General features: G+C 44.5%; 1 protein-coding gene across 3 annotated transcripts; it reads right to left on the minus strand.

Moving 5' to 3' along the window:
- Positions 1-11,564, minus strand: LOC104848099 (melanoma-associated antigen 8). Of its 3 annotated transcripts, XM_010603877.1 has the most exons (6): positions 11,518-11,564; positions 8,650-8,730; positions 3,826-3,928; positions 2,456-2,532; positions 1,816-1,907; positions 1-1,528 (listed from the first exon to the last, which is right to left on the minus strand). In XM_010603877.1, exon 6 carries the CDS (start codon positions 1,479-1,481, stop codon positions 477-479), a length of 1,005 nt encoding a protein of 334 aa, XP_010602179.1. In that variant the 5' UTR covers positions 1,482-1,528; positions 1,816-1,907; positions 2,456-2,532; positions 3,826-3,928; positions 8,650-8,730; positions 11,518-11,564; the 3' UTR covers positions 1-476. The 3 variants fall into 3 exon arrangements, with proteins under 3 accessions (XP_010602179.1, XP_010602168.1, XP_010602176.1); XM_010603866.1 differs by lacking the exon at positions 8,650-8,730; XM_010603874.1 differs by lacking the exons at positions 2,456-2,532; positions 8,650-8,730.
- Between the last annotated feature and the right edge of the window lie 13,637 nt (positions 11,565-25,201).

Raw genomic sequence — 25,201 nt, forward strand, 5'->3', positions numbered from 1 at the left:
CACATTTCCAAACAACATCTTATACAAACTTTTTATCATAAACAAAACGAAAGTTTCCCCATTGGCTTTACGAACCAGCCAGGATGCTGGGTGTTGGACTTTCCATGAAAAACCAAAATCTGTCCGTGATCGGTATAGCACTAAATCACAATCACATCACAAATCAAAATCAAACAAAAATATCAGAACAATAAAAATACACCTGAGATCACTATCATCCCACAAAAAAGATTTGCAAGCAAATTCAATCTAACGAAAAAAAGGAACAAGACTTGAAAAACATAAAGGAAACAGCGGTCAGTTTCTCAGTAGTACAAAGAGAAGAACCCAGGATGTCAGGCACAGTATTTTATCACCACCTCTGCCCTCACTGCTTACAAAATGCCTGCTCTCCAGACACAGATTGAGAATGGGCCTCATTTCACAGGCGCTGGGGACTCAGCAGTGACTTGGTGGTAGAACACGCCCCATCCCTGTCACACACCTTCACCCTCAAAGGCCTCAAACAGACCTTCTTCCTCTCTCAAAGCCTGTTCGTACAGATGGGGGTAAGACCTGAGATCTAGTCCATGAAGACTGAACAAGTGATTCAGAATTTTGAATGGGCTGGTTTCTGCCTGTGCCCTGGGACCCCATAGCAACTCATAGCGAGCAGGAGAACTATTAGGAACCTGCTGGTACACCAGGTACTCTTCCCGCACCAAATCCTCTGTGATGAACTTCCAGGGATCCCCAATCATAACGTACTGCCTCTCATTTAATAGCTTCATATCTATCAGCAGTGCCCTCAGGTCCTCCTCACTGACACGGTTACCCTTCACGAAGATAACACTCAGGATGCCCATCAGGAGTTTCCCTTTGGGAACGATCTGGATGTCATCATCCAGGATCCCATGAAAAGTGAGGCCCAGGACGGAGAGAAGCTCATATGTGTGTCTAGGGCCATCCACTTCCCTCATCTCAATGCCAAAGCACAGACACATGCACTGACAGAGTTCCCCAAACATCTGAGGGAAGTGCTCAAAGTAATCATTATGCATGACGTGCAGCATTTCCTCCATGGTGACCTGCTCCTTCTGCTGATACTTGCGGAGCAGGAATGGCGCCATTTTATCTAAAATGGCATGTGCTAACTCATGGAGCCAGATCTCGGTGGCGTCCTTGTCCTGCGAGGGACTCGGACCCTCCTCCTCCTGCCTGCCTGAGCCCTCACAGCATTGGCTCCTTGGAGTGGAAGCCATAGCACTGGGGGGAGACGGGATGCCCTGAGGACTCTGAGGACAACTTGGTGTCCCAGGTCGGGGCTTTCCTACTGGTGTGGGTTCGAGTACAGTAGAGGAGGGAGAGGACACAGAGGTAGCAGAGGCTGCTGCATCCCCCTCATCCTTGACAACGCGCACACCCATGAGTTCCCCGGCACTAGTTTTGGCAAGATGGTCTTCCTGTAGCTTGCTGTCTTCGTTCTGCTGATCATGGGGCATCGTGACGTTATATGGACAGGGCAAGACCTTCTTGTGAATACGGAGCTCTGGTGGAGAGAGGGACACTGTTAGTGTTTCCAGATGAGAACACACCTGTGGCCCACCCAAAATAACCCATTAAGGATCTTTCATCTTGGGGTGCTTTCCAAGCTGCGGTCCTCGCCTGTCCTTTCCTCATAATCTTGGGATTTCAGGTCAGGCTGCTCCTCAGTGTGCAGCTGCACCACAGAGAAGGCTCTACGGGATACAGTGTGGTATGTGGAGGCCAGGTACAGTGAGATGTCCTGTTCTGGGTCGGGGCAGCCCTAGGTACACATGAGTGCCTGCATCTCACCTGCACTCCTGACACTGTCTGGTACTGCTCTGTCCTGAGTGCCGAGGACACTGCTTTCCAACAACTCTCTCACGCCCTGGTTCCGGGAGCTCCTGGAAGACACACAGAAGGCCCATCAGGCGCAGACCACAGGCTCAGTCTTGGTCTACCAGCCCTCCCATGAGGGGTGAGCTGGACCTGTGTGTTCCTCACTCTCCTGTGTGCATGGTCAGCTCTCTGCACACCCCAGGCCTTCAATTCTCCAGGAGTCGGCCTTGGAACCCTCTCTTCAGATGGCCCAATGGAAAGGTTTACAAAGAATTTCTCTCTTCCTGAGAGATCGCAAAACGCACCTAGGGACACACATGTGCGTACAGCTGCCTGGAGGTCACAGGTGGAGGGCAAACATTCAGTGAGGTCCCTGTGCTCTACAACCCGGAACCTCCTCCAAGCTGATTTTGCTAAATGATTAGGTCTGGGATCTCCCCGGGATGACCTGAGGTCTCCTTCTTGAAACCACATGCCTGCATCTATGAGATATTCAACGAGAGATGCTGGAGAATACACTCTCCTGTGTTCCCTGGATCGGAGGACAGGGACAAAGGTACAGGTAGAGCTAGGGTGCTGTGTGTTGGACTGATGAGCGTCACGTTGCCCTCACCTGGACTCTTGAACACAGCTGAAGACTCTATTTCTGTTCTCCTTGATCCACCTCACACCCACTAAGGCTTGCAGTTGCTAGAAATCAAAGGCGAGGAATTAAGAGAGCATCCTTAGCCTGACAGCCCTGCTCAGGCTTCTGGGCTGAGTGAAGAAGCCATGTAAAAGTCTGTGGGACATCCACATGTGTGCTCTGCTCAGGAGTACCCTCGATCCTCTTTAGGTCCTCGTCTTCACTCTCTGAGATCCTGACCAGATGGGGTTCCCTGTGCCAACCTGCAGATACCATCTCAGCACACGCACGTCACCTCCATGAGGTTTCCAGGGCCCTCAACGAAGGGAGCAGGCACCAGGGCTGTCACCCCTACAAGGGGATGCTCAGTGCTGACAGCAGGACGAGGGCACGTCTCACAGGTGATGTAACACTGAGGTTCTGTTTCAAGTCTAGATATCCTACAAAATCCCCATGGGGACACAGCCAGGACTTCTGAAAGGTGTCTGGATTATGAAATTTTACAACTCACTTGTGCTATGGTGAGGGGGCCTGGTAGGAAGAGGTAGGTCACTTTGGGGGTAATGAGGCAGGAATTATCTCCTTCCTGGCTGCTCCCTTCACCTTCTTCTCCCTGGGGAAATTGTGAGCAGGTTTCCTCCCACCAGGCCCTTCTACTCTTCAATTCTCCTGAAGAGCTGGCTGACTACAAAAAGAACAGGCTATGCATTGTGAACCCAACTCAACTCTTCTTCTAGTGAACTGCAGATGGGGCCGGGGATTTAGCTCAGTGGTCCTCCCACCAGCTTCAGGAGCAAAAGGTCCCGAATTCAAACCCTGGTTCCAAAAAAAAAAAAGAAAGAAATTGCAGATTCTAGGTATTGAGCCTCTGGAATGAGAACAAGAGTAACTTTTCTCCTACGTGCTTCTGAAGTTTATCACTTTTCCTTCTGTTTTGGAAGCCAGACTACCCCCATCCCCACCACACTGGAGATGAACTGCTCTCTCCCTTTGAGACCCAGTCTTCATCTCCCTGATGACTTACTTTTTCCATCGCAGAATGTGGCATCCCAGTTAGATCCTCCCAGCTCTGACCCAAGGAGTAGGCACAGTGTGTGCACTCTGTGGTTTCTGAACAGGGGGCACCCATAACCCTAAGGAGGTGGAGACCTTTTTGGCTGGGGCAGCCTTCTGGTTCCTAGTGCACTCAACTCCCTGCTGTACTCCCTCTGCTGACCTGTGGCGAATTCTTGGAGCCAGCTCCTCAGCTCCCTGAGTGCTCTCACTCCAATGATTAGCATAAGTGAACCCAATTGACACACACCCTCTCTCACTGGAAAGTCAGGGTGAGAACAGAAGAAGGCATCTGTGTGGATTACCTTCTTTTTATGACTGTGGGACCTGAAGATGTTCTGTGCTGGAAAATGAAGGAGTGGTGAACAGCAGCAATTCAGCCTCGTGCAGAGTCAATAATATAACAACCTGAGAATGTAAAAAAAAAGACAAGACAAGAAAATAAATTAAGAAAAAGAGAAAGAAGCAGGGAACCTGGAAAGAAGTGAAAAAAATAACATGAAAATTGACAAGTACAGAAAAGTTGAAGAGACAGAATACAATGTGGTGAAGGATGAAAACATTTGGAACTTTCTCTCTTCCTCGCTGCTCATGGACAAACGAGTTCGAATCTGTAGAAGCCAACGGAAAGCTGGGGACTCAGTATATCCAAAGAAGAAGCACTGTGTCAGTGGCACAAAGGCTGCCGATGTGCAGGGACAGTGTGGAGTTCTGTGGCCACAGTCTTCTCACGCAGGTAGACAGTGACACTCCCGAATGCGTGTGCTGCCCTATCCCTCCCTCCAGCCAGCGAAGTGCGGGGGCTCAGTGGAGCAAAGGTCTAATTCTTTGACCCTGGGGCTCAGAACAAGGACAGCTTCGCATCAGAGTTCCCGTTATTATCTTCACACAGTGACTGTGTGAGTGACAGGAAGAGGACACAGCTTTGCACAGAGCAGGCTGCAAAGAGGCTCCTTGAGACTGTGAAGGACACAGCCCTACCACCAACAGCCAGAGGTTGTTTTGAATTTCAAAGTCTTGGCATTGAGTATTGCAGCCCTTGCCCTTTTGCCTGTACATGGACCCGTGCTCTGGCTGCCCACCTTCTGCCAGCCAGTGTGAGCAGGGGCAGAACATGACTTGGACACAGCCACAGCCTGGAAATGCATAGGGGACTCAGAAAATCGAGAATCGCTACACTTCAAAGTTCAACATCTAGAGAGCAAACTACTCATTCAGCAACACCAAAAAACAAAACAATACAAAACAAAACAAAACAAAACCCTGTTTCTTCTTTTCCTTATTTACATTTCTTTCATGTTTTGCCTTACTTTACCATTAAATTTTTCATGTTTTTAAAATTAGTTTCCTTATACATGTAATTTGTATTCTTCTCTTCCTTTATGTCTGCTAATTTCCATTTCTCTTCTCTATATTTCTGTTACCTTTACTACTTTTATAGGCATCCTTCTAGTTGCCGATAGGATCATTTATGACACTACTTTCCTCCTCCTCACACGCTAGTGTGTAAGTTTTCCAATGTTTCTGGTGGCACATGGCTTTTTGAACTAACTATACCTTTAATACTATGAGTAATAAGCTATAACAATACAGAGGTACTTCAGTCTTAAAATTACTATGAAATCCTTTCAAACATCAGCAGAACTGTGGCTGGCACATTTACCATACACTTGCTGTTTGCTAGAATCTAGGTTTTCTTAATGTTTGTATAGTAATGGTGGATTTCTTCTCCATACGTATGGATGGCACCTAATTGGTGTCTGTAGTAACGTTAATGTCCACTTTCTTTTAGACAATGTCACAGAAGGCAATCTGCCTGCATTTTCCAAGGTCACATAAATGTTGCCACCAATGTGTTTTCTTTGTAAGGTAATATCCAGACTCTCCCTTTCTCATTAACAAAACTGCAGTACATGCCCTGGGACAATGTGCTGCTGGGCAAATTACCCTCCACATCCACTTTCCAAATTAAAGAAAGTGGTTGGAATTTAGGGCTCAACTTAGAGACTATAGTCAGCCTTGCCTAAATCTTGTCATTGTAAAACAAACTAACAAAAGATCACTATGATAGCAACAAAAGTGTTCCACTCTATGTGCCACCGACTGAAGCTATACGAACCTGACAATAGAAGCCCATGAAATGTCACCCAAATTCTCAAATTCCTCAAATGCAATCCAGGAGTGACTGAGATGAAGAATAGTAGAAGCAACAGAACCAAATCATGTGGAAGGATAACAGAGTAGGTTCAAAACAAAGTTTAAAAGTGCTAGGCATAGTCTCAGAAGATATGACTAAAGCCATACTGGCAGTAATAACAGAAATAATTAAGGAGCTTTAAGAACACAACAATAAAAAGCTACTTGGGGTAACGAAAATGATACAAAACATGAACGAACGGTTAAGCAAAACAAGAGAGTCCGTGAGGAGGTCTCAATCAATAATCCAGGTGATTCAAAATTACATAGAACCCATGGACAAACAAAACAACCAATGTTAGGTTGCAATTTAAGAGTTAGAAATAGGCTTTCTTTCAATGAAAAAGTACTTAACAGTTCTTTAAATCAACAACAAAGCATGAAAAATGGATCCAACAGCTGCTAGATGACACATTGAAGACTCATCCGGAGTAATACGTATACCTCAAAAATCAGAAGATACTCCAAATGGCTTAAAAATCATTTTACAGAAATTATATCAGACAACTTCTCAGATACAGATAAAAATAAACATACGAATGACAAAGCATGTACAACCACAAGTAGCCAAGACCAAAACTTACATTATTCTCCAAACAACAGAAGTCCAACACACTGACATATTGTTAAAAACTTTTAGAGAACACCAACCAATCTCTTAGAAAGTTAAATGAACTAGACTAACTGCAGTCTCTCAACACAGACCACCAGGAAGCTTGGAGTAAAGTGTTTCAACTCCCAAAAGATAACAATTTCCACCCACGTATACATACCCTGTAAACTTTCCTTTAAAATTGACAGAGAAGGAAATTCTATTCATCAGCACCCCAAAAATACACGACTACAACCCCCCCAAAAATTGTCAAGGATATACTGGAAAGACGCAATCAAAGCAAAATGCAAAATGGAAAAAAAAAAAAGAAATCAAAAAGAGCAAATACATCTGGCAGAATGAGCACCTAAACACAAGGGAAAAACAAAGGAAATCACCATCAGACAAATAATGCAACTGCAGGAATAAGTCAATACCTTTCAGGAATAATTCTCCATGAGAAAGGTCTCAATTCCCCCAACAAAAGATACAGATAGGCAGTCCGAATCAAGAACCAACACAAATGATATGGAACATATAGAAAACATTTCCTTCAAAATTTCACAGATTGGATATCAAAATATGGAAAACAATATTCCATGACAGGGACATCCAGAGAAAAGCAGGAGTATGTCGCTTTATTTCATGTCAAAGGAATTTCCAGTCAAAGCTGATTAGAAGAGAAAAACATCACCATATATTAGTTAAAGGAGCAATTCTACAAGGCAAAATAACAATTATAGATATATAAAAAAACACTGGCACACACAACTTCATACAAGAAACACCAATGAAGATAAAAAATTAGAGAAATGCCAACACAATTATAGTATAGTAAGTCTCTCGTTTAGAAATAAGTTTCTTTCTGGAAGGATTCATTCATAAGTCTGACAAAGTGAGTCTTATACAACTTTGACACAACTATACATTATAAACATTAATAAATGCACACAAATACAGTAAGTCCCTCTCTGTAGTATACTACTGTACACTATGGCAATGTCCAGTAGACACACAGCAGCTCAACTGTGGTAATATTTGACGCATGCGTGGGGCACTTCCATGATTTGTTCACAACTAAAATTTTCGAAAATCAGGGAAGTACTGTTCCTCTCAGTAACATTATCCCAGTGTCACATATAGGTTGATCTAACGGACGCAAAAAATCAACAAACAAATATCAGAATTCAACCAAACATTCCAATGCATCGTCTTGAGAGATATCTACAGCCAGCCAACAACGGAATACACATTATGCTCTACAATGCATGTGGCATGGTCCAAGATACATCCATGGTAGCCCAGAAAACACGCGTAGGTTAATGTACAATAATGGAAAGCATTCCATACACATTAGAAGACGCTACAATGTAATTAGAAATCAATGGCAAAATAATCCACATAAACTTTGCAAACCCACAGAAAAAAACATATGCTATTGAATAATCAGTGGCTCAAGGAAATACCAAAGAAGGAATTCCTTCCTACAATTAAAGGATTCTTTGATTTGTACTTTCATTGCACTATCTACTCATAATATGAATGGAATAATTTCAATTCTTTTGCTTTTACTTAAGTATGGCTTCATGCCTAGCATGTGTCCTACAGTGCTTTGGTAAAAATCTTACTAGGTGCACATAAAAATGTGCTTTCCATTATTAGGTGGAACACTGTAGAGATCTAGCATCACATGGTCGTACCACTACGGTTTACCAGAACCAGTGGGCCTCAATGAAAGTTGTAGTAGGAGGAAAATTTATAGCAATGCATGCCCACATCAGAAAAACAGAGCAAGCTCAAAACATGGTGATAATAGTAACTTCAACAAGCACAACATGGAGTTAGAAAAACAAGAATGACCACAAATAGAAGTAACTATGAAAAGGAAATTACAAAAATAAGAGAAGAGGTTATTAAACTGAGAATAAAAAATATAAAGAATCAATGAGTTGAAGAGCATGTTCCTGGAAAGAATAAACAAATCCGGCACAATCTGACGAATTTGACCAAAAAAGGAAATTACAAATCCAAACGCATGTCATTAGAAATGATAAAGTGAAATCACTGCCAAAATTCTGAATTCACTGGTAATCACTTTAAAAAACTGTATTCTAATTTTCTTTTCAGTACCTGGGATCGAACTCAACACAGCACTTGTGATGCAGACATAGCGGCACCGAGCTAACTCCCCACACCAACTGTACTCTAATTTAATGGGTGACATTGAAGAAATGTATCAATTCTGATAGACATGCAGTACTAAACTTAAATCAAAGAAATATAAAAAGAATGGATAGTCCATATCTCTCCATGAAATTGTGGGTGTTTTGTTTTTCGGTACCTGGAATTGAACTCGGGTCCTTGCACTTTTGACGCAGGCGGCAAAACCATAGAGCTAAATCCCAGCTCTCTCTCCATGAAACTGAAGAAGGAGTAATGAAAATTAACATCAAAGAAGAGCCCAGGCCTCCGTGGATTCACTGATACCTACAAAAATTTTATTCATGATTCAATGCCAATATTCCTGAATCTGTACCATGAAATGGAAAGGGAAGCAGTATTCCTAAAATCGTTCCTGGAAACAAACATTACCCTGATTCCCAAACCAGAAATGGACACAACCAAAAATCAAAATAGGTCCAAACTCTTTAAGAACAGAGATTCAGAAGTCCTCAAGGAGGTACTGGAAAAAACAATGCAGGAAATCATCAAAAAACTTCATGCAACTAGACCAAGTAGGATTCATTCTAGGGATGCAGAAATGATTCAACATGCCCAATTTAATAAAGGGAATACATCACATAAATGGATGAAAGGACAAAAATCTCATGATGATATTAACGGAAAGAAAAAAAAAGTCTAGTGTGGTGCCACACGCCTGTAGGCCTAGCACTTGGGAGGCTGAGGCAGGAGGATTGCTGCGTGTTTGAGACCAGCCTGAGCTACACAGTGAGCTCCAGCTCTGTCTCAACTACATAGTGAGACGCTGCCTCAAAAAAAAAAAAGCCAGAAATATTTGACAAATTCCAAAGTCCATTCCAGATAAAGCACTCATAGAAGAAATGTGCCTCAATGAGATTAAAGCTATCTATGACAAACCAGCAGCCAACATAATAAGTGAAATGGGGCAAGCTATCTTGTTACCGAATTCATGAACAATACTAGCATGTCTACTACAGCTACTCTTATTCAATATAGCTCTCCAAACATTAGCCAGAACGGCCAGGCAGGAGAAAGAATTGAATGAAATCTGCATAGGAAAAGAAGCAGCAAAGGATCAGTCTTTACACATTACATGATCGTCTACATACAAGACCCCCAAAACTCCACGAAAAGATGCCAGAAATATTTCTGTACATACATTCATAAGAATCTCATGGAGAAAGAAATTATGCAAATGAAACTTTCACAATAGTGTCACAAAGTTTAATCCTTACTAACTATCCTAAACAGGGGAAAGAAAGACCTCTATAATGACTACCATAGTAATCTAAAGAAGCAATTGAACAGGACATCACAAAATGCAAAGGCATCCCCTGTTCCAGCATAGACAAAACCAATACAGTCTACATGGCTATAATTTTAAAACCGTTGCACAGATTTAATACAGTAATCAAAATACCAGTAGCATTACTCAAAGCACAAGAGAACATAAGCTTAAACTTCATATGGAAGTAGAAGAGACCTAGCTGAGCAAAAGCAATTCTGGGACATGAGAGCAAGGCAGAGGACATCGTAATCCCACACTTCAAATTCTGCTATAAAACTACATCGATACAAACAGAATGACACTGGCAAAAAAAACAAAAAAGAAACGAAAAGAAAAGGTTTGGACCAAGAGAATAGAATGGAGGATACAGAAACAACTATACAACCACTATGAAAATTAGTCAGGAGACTGTAGAAAACAACACTACAATTTACAATTAACTCAGCCAATTTTTGAAATAATTAAAGACATCATATTACTGCAATACATGCAATACATACATATCCATGTTTGTAAGAGCTTAACTCATAATAGGTCAATCTTGGACGTGGTCCTTCTTTAATATCAACGGAGGAATGGTCAAGGGAAATGTATTATTTATGTAAAATCGGTTGCTACTTTTACAGCAAAAATGACAAAGTGGAGTCAAATGCAGACAAATTCATGCATCTCCAGACCATAATGATGAGGCAAATAAATCAGACACGTAAGTTTAAATAACAAGGTTTGTCTGGTATGAGATATCCAAAATGTAAATAAAGGGCAAAATTAAAGACTGATAAAAAGAGCAGGGAAGCAAGGCATGTAGGGAGGAGGATGGAGGATAGGGAAATCACAAAAAAGAGGTGAAATTGTAAACTGGGCATATGAGGAATGTGATCATTCTGTGCTACAAACGTGTATAAATATATATGTATATAAAATCTACACAGTTGCCTGCATATACATATACAAACAACACGAGGACTATGATCACTGCATCCTGCAAAAAATATATATGAAACAAATATATACACAAATACAAATATATACATATATTCACATACATACACATATACATACAAAAATACATAGACTTTGCAACTAGGCTCTTTAGACTCTGCCTTTAAATTGCAGAAAAGTGAACACTAGTGCTCTCCTGAGAATTCAGCACCGTGTGGGGGGGCAGGCAACCAAGGCTTCTGTAAAGTTCGGACACCTTTGCTCCAGAGGGCACCTTTCTTAGTCTCCCCAGTCAAGCCCCACACCTTGACCTAACTGAGCTCTGACCCTCTGTTCCAGCCACCAGCAGCAAAGACCTGGGAACAGTTCTGAGGATGCATGCAGTTCCCCCTGAGGCCAAAGGTGACGCTGTCCTCAGACTCCTGCACCTCGCGCTGCAGGGCACAAGATGGAGCCTGTTGTAGAATGTTCTGGAACCCTCTTTCTCCCTTGGGGCTCGGGCAAGTATCTCTCAGACCCGCACTATGACCTCCCCGATTCTAAACCCGGGACACTGCTCGACCATGGTGGCTTTCCCAAGAGCTGTCAGAACCCAGGTCTAACGATGTATGCTGGGTCCCCAGGGCCGAAAGTGAAAATGCCTTCTCGCCCTGCAAGGTTCACTAAAGAGGCAGATCGGGATTCAGGGGCACCGTCTCTCAGCGGCGAGCTCCCTCATTCCCCCAATAGCCTGTCACATTGAGACCTAACCCAGGCCACCTCCACCATTCCTCTCACCTGAAGAGAGCACCTCAAACCAGGGTTCAGAAGCTCTGATCTGAATCTCTGGATCTTGGAGGATAGTGGTGGTCTTGGTCATGTTAGTGGGCTTTTTGGTTCCCTCTTGTAGTCCATACAGAATCGGCTGCTTCCGCCACGGCCTCCTGCCACCTCGGCCGCTATTGCTGCCTCCTGGGTCAGGAGACCTCAAGCAACATGCCCGGATTCTCCCAGGCTGAGAGCACGAGCTGAAGGGAATTTTCAAGGTCCCCTCTGTAGTCACTGGGAATTCAGCCTCTTGGTTCCTGGCAGAGCCAGCACCGCCTTCCTCTATGGACTTGGATTCTTTCTGTTCCCCTCAAGGAATGGTCTACCTCCCAGGGTGCAAGGAGCCTGAACTTCATTGTAACAAATCAGCCCCTGTGTGGTCCAGGGTTCACAAGAGGGGCAGATCTGGGTAGTTTGCTGACTCCGCCTCTAGGGCCGCACTTCCTTAGTCCCTTCTCTCTTCTAACTGGAACCCCAAATGTGCCAGGATCCTCTCTGCTGCTCTGCCGTGAAAGAGGAACTCAGAGGGCCGGGATTTAGCTCAATGGTTCTGCTGCCTTCCTCTCAAGCACAGAATCCTGAGTTCGATCCTCGGTACCTCCACCCCCCAAAAAAAGAAAAGTAAAATGAAGGGGAACTCAGAAAAAGGACCTCAGTATGCTCTGAGTGGACTACTCCATAGTCAGTAGACATCACTTCCGGGAATATGTCAACAGGCGCAGAAATGATTCTCTAGGTCCTTTCCATGCCCCTACCATTGCTCACTTTGTTTTTCTTTGTGTTTTGGACCTCATTGGCTCTGAACCTCATCAGTGTGTTCACCCCACGGCACGAACCTGTTGCTTGCTCAAGGCTTTCTTTGATTGTGGACTAACTCATGCTGCTATACCTTCTTTGCTTTCTCTTGTACTTGCTACTCTGTTTCTAGTGCATTCCTTACACTGCATCAAAACAATGATTGTTTAGGGCCAAGGATTTACCTCAGGAGTGCTGCTGCCTGCCTGTCAAGCACAAGGTCCCAAGTTCAATCCCCGGTACCAACATAAATAAATAAAATAATAAAGATTGTTTAGACAGCCAGGCCTCACCCACCAGGGTGGTTGTAGGTATTACTACAGTCTCCGTGGCCATGACAGCTCCATGTACCTGCTCTCCTAATATTACATTGGACTGTTATTCTCTCTGCTATGGGGTGCTGCTGCAGACTGTGCAGTGTTGTAGATGCAGGCATTTTAAAACTTTCCTCCAGCTCATGTGGCCATGGGTCACTTAGCCAGGCCCCAGCCCCCACCTTCTTCCCTGCCACTACAAAGTACAAGTACGAAGTGAACAGTCTTTAGTCTCCCCTAAGACTTCCTCGTGTTTTGCTACTCATGCGTGTTTGCTGTGACTCTCTCTCTCTGTCTGTCTCTTTCCCTTCCGCCCTTTCTCTCTCTCTCTCCCTCTTCCACAATCTTGGTCTCTATTTCTCTCTCAGTCTAAAAGCCTCCCTCCACCCTGTCTTTCCTCTTTGTGTCCCTCTCTCTTCACCAGCCCTGCTCTTCTTTGTGTGCTTTGCAGCGTGAGTTCCTGATGCAGAAGACAGCAACCCACATTTGTCCTTTTTCCTTCTACCAGCAATTTCACGAAATTCAGAGTTTTAAGTTCTTCTCGCCCTCTTCATTGACAGTGATATACGACTTTATTTATATCACAGTTACATTAGGGGAAAAGGTTAGGTTAAATTTCTTCATTACCTGAATAAAACTGTACACATTCTGGTAGGCTTGCTTTAGCTATTTCTAGGATTTGTCTGCTCTAATCTAAAACTGTAAACTCTAAACATTTTTGTAAATTTTAGTCGCTTGTACCAGAGGACATTATGCCAAGTCAAATAAGCCAGGCTCACTGTGAAGTAAAACATATCCTGCCTCACATGTGGAAGCATGACTGGATGGGATTTCTGTGTGCTCTAGCATGCTGTGATGTGTCACACTAAACTCCATTAATGTGTATAATTTACACATGTGAAGTAAACCACCAATGAAAATCCTTCAAAGAAAAAAATGCTGTGTGACTTTCCGACCTACTGGCCTGCCCTGTAGATTTCAAATGAGTCAGGAGTGCCATCACATGATCGAAATCTGTAAGTGATCTCTCTTACAATTTTTGTTTCTTTCGGAAGAGAGATAGTCTTATGGTTTAGATCAGGGAGGCCAGTCCACAGGCCCAATGCAGGATCCGGGAGAGTGGACACTCCCAGGAGACAGGAGAGCCCTAGGCAAAGTCTCTGGGGCTTCACTTTGCCTGAGAGTCACACTTCTCTCTCAGGTAATCCAGGCACATCATGGTCACAATGTAAGATCAAAAGTCTCACTTCCATTCCGAGTAGCATGAACAGCTGAAAGGACTTTCATGATGCTGAGTCCTGTAGCCCAACGAGGGCTCCAGAGGCAAGACCCAGGGCCTTACTTCTGGGAGCCTTAAACAGCCCAAAGGGCCTTCAAGATGCTGGGACCTATACCTCAGCGAGGCTCCGGGAGCTCGACGAGTAGCTGCAGTGACCCAGGAAGGAACACACCGGAATAGTTGGAAAACAGCCCTTTATTAGTCTGGCCAGACGGCACTCCTGGAGCCAAGTAGCTCTGAGAGGCACCAGCTCAGAGGTTTTCACAACTTTTAAAGGCAAGGGGAGAGGATTGCAAGGACAGCAAGTGGGCAAGGGGTCAGTTTTCTGCTATCTCTCTCAGGGGGTCGGGTGTAGAGCACTCCTGGTCTCTTAGGTTGATCATCTCTAGACCTCAGGATGTTCTGTTCTGGCGAGGCCTTGAGTCACTATCTTGTTTACCAGTACCAGGCTCCCTCACACTCTGTTTTGTGTTGCTATATTCTGACTAACTAGGGGCTACACAGCAGTCCCACAATAAGTGAACTTGCCCTTGCTGTGTGTCAGACCTTACTTACCTCTTAGACCTGTCCCAGATGAGGACTCCTCTAAGCTTTATCCCCACAGCAGTGTTCCATTCTTCAGGCTTTGTTCTGAGTCCCAACACTCCTCGTGTGAATAACTGTCCCTGGTCACCTTGCAGCTGCATCAAAGTCAACTCCCACAGAGCGAACTGCCTTTTCGCTAAGCTCACAAATTGCCTGCCTCCACGTTCACCCTCAACTGCTCTCTGCTACACCACACCCTTCTTCTGCTCTTTTACTTGTTCTGTAGTTTCTTGAGGACATCTCTCCTCTCAGCATCTCCATCTCTTCCTGACGTGAGGGATACTCCTAGATCCCACCATCTGAAGGGGTAGGGTGGGTCCAGCTCAGCCAGTTCACTCAAATCCGCACAACACACACAGGGCCTTCCAAAATCTGTATGTTTGCAGTAAATAAGCCCTACAATATAGCAACATTACCTTCTGGGAAGAAGACTTAGAAGGAGTTGGTGGTGGGGGTAGAGAAACAGAAGGAGAGAGAAGCATTAGAAGTAGGGCTACAGGATGCAAGAAGATCATGTAAAATTTGGGAAACTGGTGAAAACAGGAAGGAGAGAAGGAATGGCAACAGGAGAACTAGAAACTATTCAGGCTTTTATGAAAATAAGAACTATCAAGAGAAAACAAAAAAAGGGAAACACAGGAACAAGAAAGGAGAGAACAGAACATGAGGAACAGAGGAGAAAAGAAAAGAGAAAAAGAAAGAAAAATGTCCACTTCAAGGTGTGTCTCTGCTGTCACTGGTAGACAATGTGGACAGCAGTGTGCAGATGCGAGTCACTTATTCTCAGCAAGCATGCTGCAGTCCACTGAGATTCTGGCTGATTTTTGGTTGCCTGGCTGGAATTAAGCTCCCTGACCTCCTGTGGGTTTGAACTCTGCTCAGTTCTGCTACAGGTTTGAGCCACCTGTCCCCACAGCAAGCCTGGGTTGGGTTAGGGGGTGCTCATCCCAACCACTCACCAACAACTGTACTACACTGAGACTTTTTCCACAGTGGCTATCTTCACTCTCCCAGTGTGCTTCAATTCTCAGCCACAGGCCTCAGGGAGGGCCTGTCTCTGCTGCTCATCATTCTGCCATCTTCCTGAATAATCAGAGAAGTAGTGAGCAAAGATATGTGTGGTTAGGTGGCTCAAAGCTGCACTTTGGCAGGATGACTGTGGCTGACACAGACTGTCAGAAGTAGACATGTCACCTTGGTGATACATGGGCTACCATCCCATGGTGAGTGGTTCCCCTGGAAGAGCAGGGGGCCACCAGAGGGTGAGCAGGGAGAGTCACATGTGTTAGAATGCCTGGCATCAGGTGAGCAGCATGTGCTCATTGGTGCAGTATTAAACAGGGTGCTCCAGCATTTTGTCCATAAGAGGACTGGATTATATAATGAGCAAAGGCCCAGGATCTGGGATAGAATCTTGCTGTTGTAAGTGTCCTCCAGACGCTGAGACATGGCAGTTGCCACAGTTTAAAAATTTCAAGGTTAAAACCAAGTTAGAGAGAGATTTAGAGAAAAGTTTGGAGAAGAAATAGAATTAGAATCTGTCCTAAAAGGCACTTTTGTTCTATAGACCCTCATTGCCACACAGGCTGCTGGACTCCCGAATCTTGACCACTACTTTAGACCATTTTCCGTCTGAGTAGAAAATTAGCTATCCTGGTCATCATCAGGCAGCTCAACTTGGACATCCCAGACACAGAATTTGTTCCAGTGACCCAAGATAAACAAACAAATTATTTTGCTTCCAAACCTGGGCCCTCTTATTCTGCTCTCAGTTTTAAGAAAGGGCAGTTTTGACTCATTAATACACTAGTTTCATGAGTAATTCTCTCATTAATGGTTTTCTAAGGCAAACATTATGTACCTTCAAAAATTCACTCTTCTAGTGTATAGTTTGGTGAGTTTTGATAATGAACAATCACCTCTATTACAGCCAAGACTCATCAATAACCAAAGCACAGTGTTTTCATGCTACTTTTTGCAGCCAAACTTCCTCTCCTCACCTCAGAGATAACACCTGACAACCACTGCTCAGTTCTCCGTTTTTACAGTTTTTTCCATTTCCTGTAGGTCTTTTTGTTAGATTTTCCCCTTTTGCATTTAGTTTCTTGTCATGCATGATTCATTCTGCTGGGCTTCCTAAGGTTGTGATACTCATTGCCTTTTCCTAAAATGTTGCTTAAATTTTTTTGCAGTACTGGTTCCTAAAGTTCCTAAGGTTCCCTTTGTCGTGAAAGTATCTTATTTCTCCATTAATTTTGAAAGATAGTTTTGCAGAGTATGTCAATATGGGTTGGAGGTTTTGTTTTTCCATTAGGTCTTGAAATACTTCACTCCAGGCTCTTCTTTACTTGAGTGTTTGGGTTGAGAAGTCTGCCGTGATTCTGATGGACTTTCCTTTGTATGTGATTTGTTTCTTTTCTCTAACAGCTTGTAGGATTTTATTCTTCTGTTGGGTTTCTGGAAACTTAACTATTCTATGTCCAGGTATAGTTTTTTTTTTCTTTTTTAATCATGGCTTGTTGGAGTCCTATATACCTGACTTATCTTTATGTCAAATTCTTTCCCCTGCTTGGGAATTTTTCTGCCATTACTTCTGTGAATAGTTTTTTATTTTAATGTTGTTTGCACTCTCTCCTGTTTCTTCATTGACTCTGATCAGTCCTATATTTTTCTTCTTTGCTTCATCTAGCAGCTGTTGCATTGATTTCTCATGGTCTCTTACTGTTTTTTGAGAAATTATTATTTCCTGGCCACTAATTGCAATCCTATCTCCTATATCTGAGATTCTGTCCTCATATTGGTTCATTCTGCTGCGTAAACTTTCAGCGGAGTTTTTAATCTTCTGGGAATCTGTTTAAATCTGTTTTATGGATTCCATTTGTTTCCTGTGTTGGAATTCCATCGTGTTCCTCAGCTGCTCTATTTTTTAATTTGTGTCTGCTCTAGATTTATTAATCATGTCTTATACTGTGGACACAGTCTCTGTTGTTATCTGAGAAATTGTTTCTGATTTCATTTTTGTCAGATTCTCATTCGTTGCCAGTTCTGGGAGCCCAGTTGATTGAATATCCAATTGTTCCATCTTGTTGCACTTTTGGGTTGCCTTAGGTGAACTGGGAGTCTGGTTTTGAGCCTGGCTTATGTGTCTTCTCATTTCAAGAGATGCAGCTTGCTGCGCTTTTGTTAAGGCAACTTTCTGCTCACCCAGTGGTCTTCAACTCTCAGCAAGCCATCTGGGGTCCTTTTCTTTGTTGCTCACCCCTGCTCCAATCCCTGGGGTTAGAATGGTGCCCTTCTGGATCCCTGTGCTGCCTTGTTGTCTTGGTGGGATTCTGGAGGGGGCCTGTGCACACTTGGGATCATATCTCCATGTGCCTCTGTCTGGGGCCTGCCCCCTCATGTACCTGTTGTCTGGGAGAGCCCTTACCTGGGCTGTGCACCCCAATTGTTGGTGTCTGAGCAGACTTCTGGCTGGGCTTTGAACACACTTACAATTGGTATCTGGGTGGGCCTCTGGTTGTTGCTTGTGCACCTGTACACCTTTTCTCCAGGCCAGTCTGTGCTTGGTCGGTGGGTACAAGCTGCCAGGATTGGCACAGGGCCCTGGCTAGGACCTGCCCACTATTGCACCACTCTGGTCCACATGGGCTTCTCACTGGGATCTGTGTGCATTTACTCCACTTAAGTGTTTTGAAGTGAGACCTTATTGACACTCAGGGTTTGAGAGTCAGGTTTTTGGTCTGAGGGAATGGATTCAGGTCTATACAGGACAGGGATCCAGGCTTTGCCTGGTACTGAGATAATGATCCTTAATGAGGCTTGTGGGAGGCAGGGAGACTCTCTTCAACCCCTGTTGAGAAACTCTAGACACCTTGCTAGAGTGGCATGTGGGGTCCACTGAATGCACCTCATTGTGTTAGAGCAACAGGGGGCCTTTTGGGAGGTTCAGACTTCAGGTGAGAGGAGTAGGGTGGGTGTTATCAGTTAGGGTTCATGGTAGTCAGCTTCAGGGGACAGTAGAGCTGTCCCAATCCAGAGAGAGTTTCCTTAACTTCTATAACTTCCTCTCTTCTCTTGTCAGCCCTGGACTACATAAGGAACCAACTTTTTAGTTTTGAAATTTTTTCTTTTTCCTTTTTTTTTTTGGTACTGGGGTTTGATCTCTTGTCCTTGTGCTTGTGAAGCAGGGAGCAGAACCCCTGGCCTGGAATTGATTTTTTAGAATGAGTTGCAGCTTCAGGGGATCCAAGAAACAGTTCCTTGGACAGAATCAGGGGAACAGAATCAGGTCCAAAGAAGACTGAGGTACAGGCTCTGCCAGGAACCAAGGTATTGGTTCTTAGGAAGGAGGGAGGAGCCTGGAGAATTCAGTTCCCATCCTATTATCAGGCCTGGGTGACCCCATGCAGTTTGCCAGATAGGTCATCCACTCACTGCCTCTGCTTTGGGTCAAAACTACAAGAGGTCCTGTTCTGAGCTGTGAGGTTCACATGAGCAAGCAGATTGGGCTGGGCTCAATGAGGGGTCATACTGAGGGGTTGTCGGGGGAGTGAGGAAGCCCCACCCCAAAGAAAGGGATCTGGAAGAATCTAGATTTACCCTGTTAGTCCTGCAGTATGGGGATCAGTTCTCTGCTGAGTGCCTGATTATACTTTAGGGGATCCACAGTACAGTGTCTCAGCCTCTTTCTGAGGGCCTGGCTTCATTAGGGAGGACTGGAGAGGCCTGGATTTGTTTAGGTCAAGGTTATGGCCGAGGGAGGACTGAGGAAGCCCCATCTCCGAGAGAGGGTTTTGGAACACTCTAGAAAATCCTCTATTCCCTTCCCTGAAGCAGGAGGTGCCAGATTCTCAGGAGAGGCCCCCTTTGGCCTCCCTGGGCCCTGAGAGGCTATCAGAGCCTTGTTCTGTACACCATGTTTCAGATAGCACTACTCACATTGCTTTGAACCTGGGTGGAGAAGGGAATTTACACTTCCACACTGCTACTAAGTGCTGGTGGCTTTCTGTCCATCTTTACAGTGTCTGCATCTCCTAGTAGTCTGTGCCAAGTATCCTGGTCTCTCCTTCAAAACTCTTCCTTAAAACAATGCGCAGCCACAGCTTGTGCTTTGTTGGGTCAGTAAGCCCCACTGCCAGCCATCCAGCCCTGGGGTGCAGGGACTTAGACATCACAGAGCAATACCTGGACAGACCCATAGGGAAAGGGGGTCTGATGAGGTGGCCAAGGTGGTCTGGTTGGACAAAAGAGGAATTCTCAAGGACTCCAAAAGGCCTTGCACACTGACTGGCCTCCCCTTCAAATTTCTGCAAGCTCCTTTATGGTGGATGACATGAAAGAGAGAGAGAGAGAGAGTGCTTCCTTCATAAATTTCAAAAAGACAACCTATTCACCTGTACATTCTGTTCTCACTTCCACCATTACATAATTTGTGTGCTGCTACCTGAATTTTGTCCATGCTAACATGGCAACTCAGTGTATGTGGAGAAGTGGATCAGCCCTCTCCTCCTCCAAATACATTTGTGAACCTTGCATCCATTCTCTCTGGGGCTAGTACTAAGGAATACTTTTGTCTCACCTCCTCTTCCCAGTGTTCCCATAGCATTCACTAGTGTTATATGCTAATGTTTGAAATCAAAGCCTTCACTCTCTCAAGATTTCAGTGAATAGATATGTTCCAGTGGGCATCCTAGTCTTGTTCACAATCTAGGAGGCCTGCTTTACTCAGCAGGAGTAGTATCCAGGCTTGGGTGTTAAGAATGTTGGAGAAATGAGACAGCTAGTCATGTGCCAGAAGTATGTGGCATGTTTGCATATTTCTATGAACTTCCATTGTGTCTGTATTAATTATAAAGGAAGAATGCTGAATTCACAGATTAGAGTGGGGTTTGATGGGATTGTTCATCATCTGTTCATTGGAGAAAAGTTTTTACAATTGACTCCAAATTGGACAAAGAAAAGTAAAACTGTCTACAGAAACTAAGAAATTATATGCATAAAATTCTATCATCAAGAAAATGTTCTATTACTAACATAGCTTATATATGTCACTGGATAGAAGATCATTATACTTGCAGTTGGCAATTTAAATTGAAAAGTAAGATATAAAATAAGATTAGAAAGTGTGAATTAAAAAGGGTAAATCTGATCACGAGTAAAGAATATCACTATACTGAGAAATAAAATATATTGAATAGAGTAGATAAATAGAGATATCAGCTTTGGTCAATACACAGATGATTTAACATTATTACATAACACAGAGTACTAACCACTATATGATCACGACGAGCTACTGGGGACCTGTAACATTATTATAATAATCAATTCTTCTCAAATATCTTGATACATTCAATGGCCTCCAGATAGACACTGTAAGTCAAATATTCATAAAAATTCAAAGGATCAAGAACAGCTAAAGAAAAAATTTAACATATAAAATGTTTGAAGACATTAACCTATATTATTTTAGGAATTATAAGCTAACAACAAATAAGACAGTGAAATACTTGTAGAAATATATCAGTGTAACATAATGAGGTCCAGGAATAGATTCACACGTATCTGCATATACAAACAACTAACTGTGGAAAAGATGTAATTTAAGATTACATGAGAGAAAGGATAGCCTCTAAAACAACTAGTTCTGGAACCATTGGAGATCCATATCCAAAGAGTAAAGCTCAATCTATAATATGTCAGCATCTATTAATGTAGACATAGATCTTTCTTTCTTAGATTTCATATCACTGGGACAAAACACCTGACTACCACAAGTGAAAGGAGGAGAGGTTTGTTCTGTGTCACAGTTTTCATCCAAGAAGAAAAGAGAGAAGAGGGGAGAACACACCCTTCCAATGTTGCTCCAAGTGACCCACTCCTGTTCATCAGGCCCTACCTCTAAATAGGAGATTTTTGGGGAATATTTTAGATGTGAATCATAGCAATTTATCTTTCCAGAGAGAAACAGAAACAGAAACAGGGACATTTTGAAGAATTAGATGGTGTTATTTTGTCATCTGTCATATTTGAACTCTGTGGGCAGGCTAACAGGTTGGAAACTCACATAGAATTTCTTTATTTTTCTTAAAATGTTACCTTACTTTTGATTAATTTTTCTAAATTATGCACATTATTGGGGAAATTCAGTGTGATATTTCATCACATAGATTCGGTGCACACTCATCAAACCCAGCCTTGCTTTATCTCTTCTCCCCAATCCCTTTCCCATCTCTGGTAGTCACTGTTGTACATTCAGATTGACTCATTTTGTTTTGTTTTGTTTTGTTTTGTTTTGAGTCAGGGTTTCACTATGTAGTTGAGACTGACCTGGAACTCACTACGTAGCCCAGGCTGGTTTCCAACACACAGCGATCCTCCTGCCTCAGCCTCCCGAGTGCTGGGATCACAGGCATGCACCACCACTCCAGGCTCAGATTGACTGACTCTTCGGAAGTATCTATATATGAGAGAGAACATGCTGTACTTGCCCTTTCATCTTTTAAAAAATGACTCCTATTTCCAGCAACTACAATTTACACAAAGTCAAAAGTTTCAGTGCACAGGAGATAAAAATATCTAAAGTGCAGTCTCACAAATATTACACATTTTTAGAGATAGCTGCAAGACTATAGAAAGATTGAGGCAAAAATATTCTGATTTAAATAGAGCAATATGTGGTATTCAATGAAAAGAAACAGAATGTGATAAAATTCTCAATTTTCCTTAAATACTTTATAAGTCAGTGCCTTACACTTAGTGGCCATAATGAAAAACAATTTAGGGCATGGCCTTGTGCTCCCTGAATTAACCTTGGAAAACAACAGAAGAGTAAAGTCTAGCAAACAAGCATGAGCAGCTAAGTGTAAACCTCATGACATGAGAGGTCCCTGGAGTTTACATAGAGGAGAGCACGTGGGGGTCTGCACCCAGGCCTGCAGAGGAGGAGATGACAGCCTGAGGCAGAAGATAGCTGCAAACTCCCGCCTCTACTACAATGCACAGTGGGGGGCAGCGCCTCACTCCAGAGGTCTCCATGGCCAGGGGAAACACGAGGACAGCAGGAGAGTGGAGAGAGCACGGCTGCAGAGATTCTGCTAGTAACACCCTGTGCCCACCCTGGTGGGTGACTGTCAAAACAACTGCTATTTACCAGGGCGTAAAGAACGCAAGAGAAATGGAAAAGCAGATACAGCCCTGAATCATGCACAGCAGCCATAGTTATTCTATGATCAAATAAGAGTCTCCTCCCTTCTGCCCCAGGGAACCCTGGGAGTCAGATTCTCCCTGTGAGGGGAACATTCTCAGGTCCACGGAGGACGGGGCTGTAGGCTGTGCCAAGAACCAAAGTGAAGAGCTCTAGGAAGGACAGTGGTGACCTACAGAATACAGTTATTACCCTCCTGTCACACCCAGGCACAGTGACAGATGTCACAGCTGCCGACTGTCACCTCTTGGGACCAGAGAGATGGTCGTGTCCTGAGGTACGCACTTCAGGTGAGGGGAGTGGAGAGGGCCCCAGCTCTGGTAGGGGTCGAGGTGAGAGCTGAAGGAGGAGTGTGGAAGCCCCGTCCCAGAGAGAAGGTCCCCAAACAGTCCAGATAGCCTGTTTGCCATTCCTGCACTGTCTGGGAGGATTTTCAAGTGGGACCACATTGCACCCGGGGGAGCTTGAGAGTCAGGTGCTTGATCTGAGGAGAGCAGATTCTGATCCATAGAGGACAAGTACAGTGGTTGCCAGCAACCAAGAAAGGGGAACAGGGAGATTCCCCTTCTCCTGCTTTCAAACTCTGGCATGTTGTTGGTATGGAGCTCACTGACTGCACCTCATCAGGGTAGTGTGAAAAGAGATCATGCTGTTAGGTTCAGGCTTCAGGTGAGACGAGTAGCGTGGGTGGCACTCAGTTAAATGAATTCATGATGATGTACTGTGGGCAGACTAGAGATGTTCCACCTAAGACAGAGGAATACCCATCCCAGCGAGAGAGAGAGAGAAAACCTGGAACAATCCAGAAGTACCCTTCCTTTGCAGTGCACTGCAAGGAAATAGTCTCTGATGAGAGCTCGATTTTGCCTCAGGGGATTCACAGTGTAGCTTCAGAGACTTGTGCTGAGGTCCTGGCTTCAAGAGGGTGGAGTGGAGATGACTTGGGATTAGTCAGGTCAAATTTAAAGCTTTGGGAAAATTGAGGAAATTACACACCAGAGAGAGGGTATCAGAACATTCTAGAAAAGCCTCAGTTGCCTGCCCCGCAGCAAAAGGTGCAAAATTCTCAGAAGAGCACCCCTTTGTCCTCCCTGGGCCCTGAGAAGACATCAGAGCCTTCTTCTGAGAACGGAGCTCAAGGTGAGAGGAGCAGAGAGAGCCTGGGATCAGTTAGGTCCAGGTGGGGGCTTTTGGTGGTATTGAGGAATCCCCACCCCAGTGAGATGATCTCAGAGTGTTCTAGAAAACCCTGTCTTGCTGGAACTGCACCTCACAGTGCAGAATTCTCAGGATAATACCCCTTTGTCCTCTATGGGTAGTGAGAGAGCATTTTTGTAAGGACTGTACTTCCGGTAGGAGGAGCAAAAGGCCTGAGGTCAAGAATGTCAAGGGAACCCTGCTTCAGGGCCAAACCAAACAAAACAAAACAAAAAACGACTCAGTGAAGCACCCGCTTTCAACTCAGGGCACCAGGAGAGGGGAGTCAGTCTAGTTCTCTGTTTCTTGCTGCAGGTGGGAAAAGAAAAGTGGACCCGGGCTAACTCAGGACAAGATGAAGCCCTGAGGGCACAGTGAAGAAGCCCCAAGCCAGGTAGAGGCTCCCCGAACAACCCAGGTCTGCCTCTGGTACAGCCCAGCACATAGGGCAGGGTTGGTGCTTCAGGACATCACCCCTTCTGCCACAGGACACCAGAAGAGGACAGGCAAACCTTGTTTTGAAAGCTGGGCTTCACATCTGGAGAGTAGAAAGGACTGAGCTCATTCAGGTCTAGGCAGGGCACTGTTGAAGCCTCCCCTCACATAGAGTTTCTGCAACTCATCCAGACCACCTCTGCTGTGCACACACAGAATAGACGTGACCCACTCCACACGGGGCAGATATGATAGGACGAGCCCCGGGCCCATGGCCGTCACAGGAGACCCTGGGCATCAGAGCCCTGTTCTGAGCTCTGCCCTTCAGGTGGGCTGACAAGATAGGAATGCAGATTGCTTAGCTGAAGTTAGAGGCTGAAGGTGAGTGACCAAGCTCCAGCAGAGGCCGAGAGTGGAAAATAACCCATGTCTGCCTCTGCTGACAGCCCTGCACTGTGCCGTGGAGACTTCTCAGGTGAGCACCCCCTTTTGCCTCAGGTACCCCTGGAATTCCCAGCCTGGTTCTGCGCTCCCTGCTTGAGGTAAGAGCAGGAGAGGACCTGGGCTCAGCTAGGTCACGTTGCGGTCTGTGGGGTAAGTGTGGAAACCCTAAGCAGGTAGGGGGCCCCCAAGTAATGCGTACCTGCCTGTTTTGTCAGTCTTTTACCTGGGACACACATTCCTGAGCATAACCCTGCTACACCCCGCCCCCACGATGACCTTTGTGCCTTAGAAACTCCTGAGTGTCCGACACTTTTTCTAAAGGAGAGCACACTGGAGTTGACATAGGTCACGAGGGAGAGACGAAGGTGAGGTCTGAGGACGACAGAGGGGCTTGGAGAA

This window comes from Fukomys damarensis, unplaced genomic scaffold (genome assembly GCF_012274545.1).
Source record: "Fukomys damarensis isolate Sample0158 unplaced genomic scaffold, DMR_v1.0_HiC HiC_scaffold_39, whole genome shotgun sequence".
NCBI lineage: Eukaryota > Metazoa > Chordata > Mammalia > Rodentia > Bathyergidae > Fukomys > Fukomys damarensis.

What these genes read in the sequence shown, in the direction of transcription:
- LOC104848099 (XM_010603874.1), bottom strand. Translation starts at nt 1,481, where the DNA reads ATGCCCCATGATCAGCAGAACGAAGACAGCAAGCTACAGGAAGACCAT.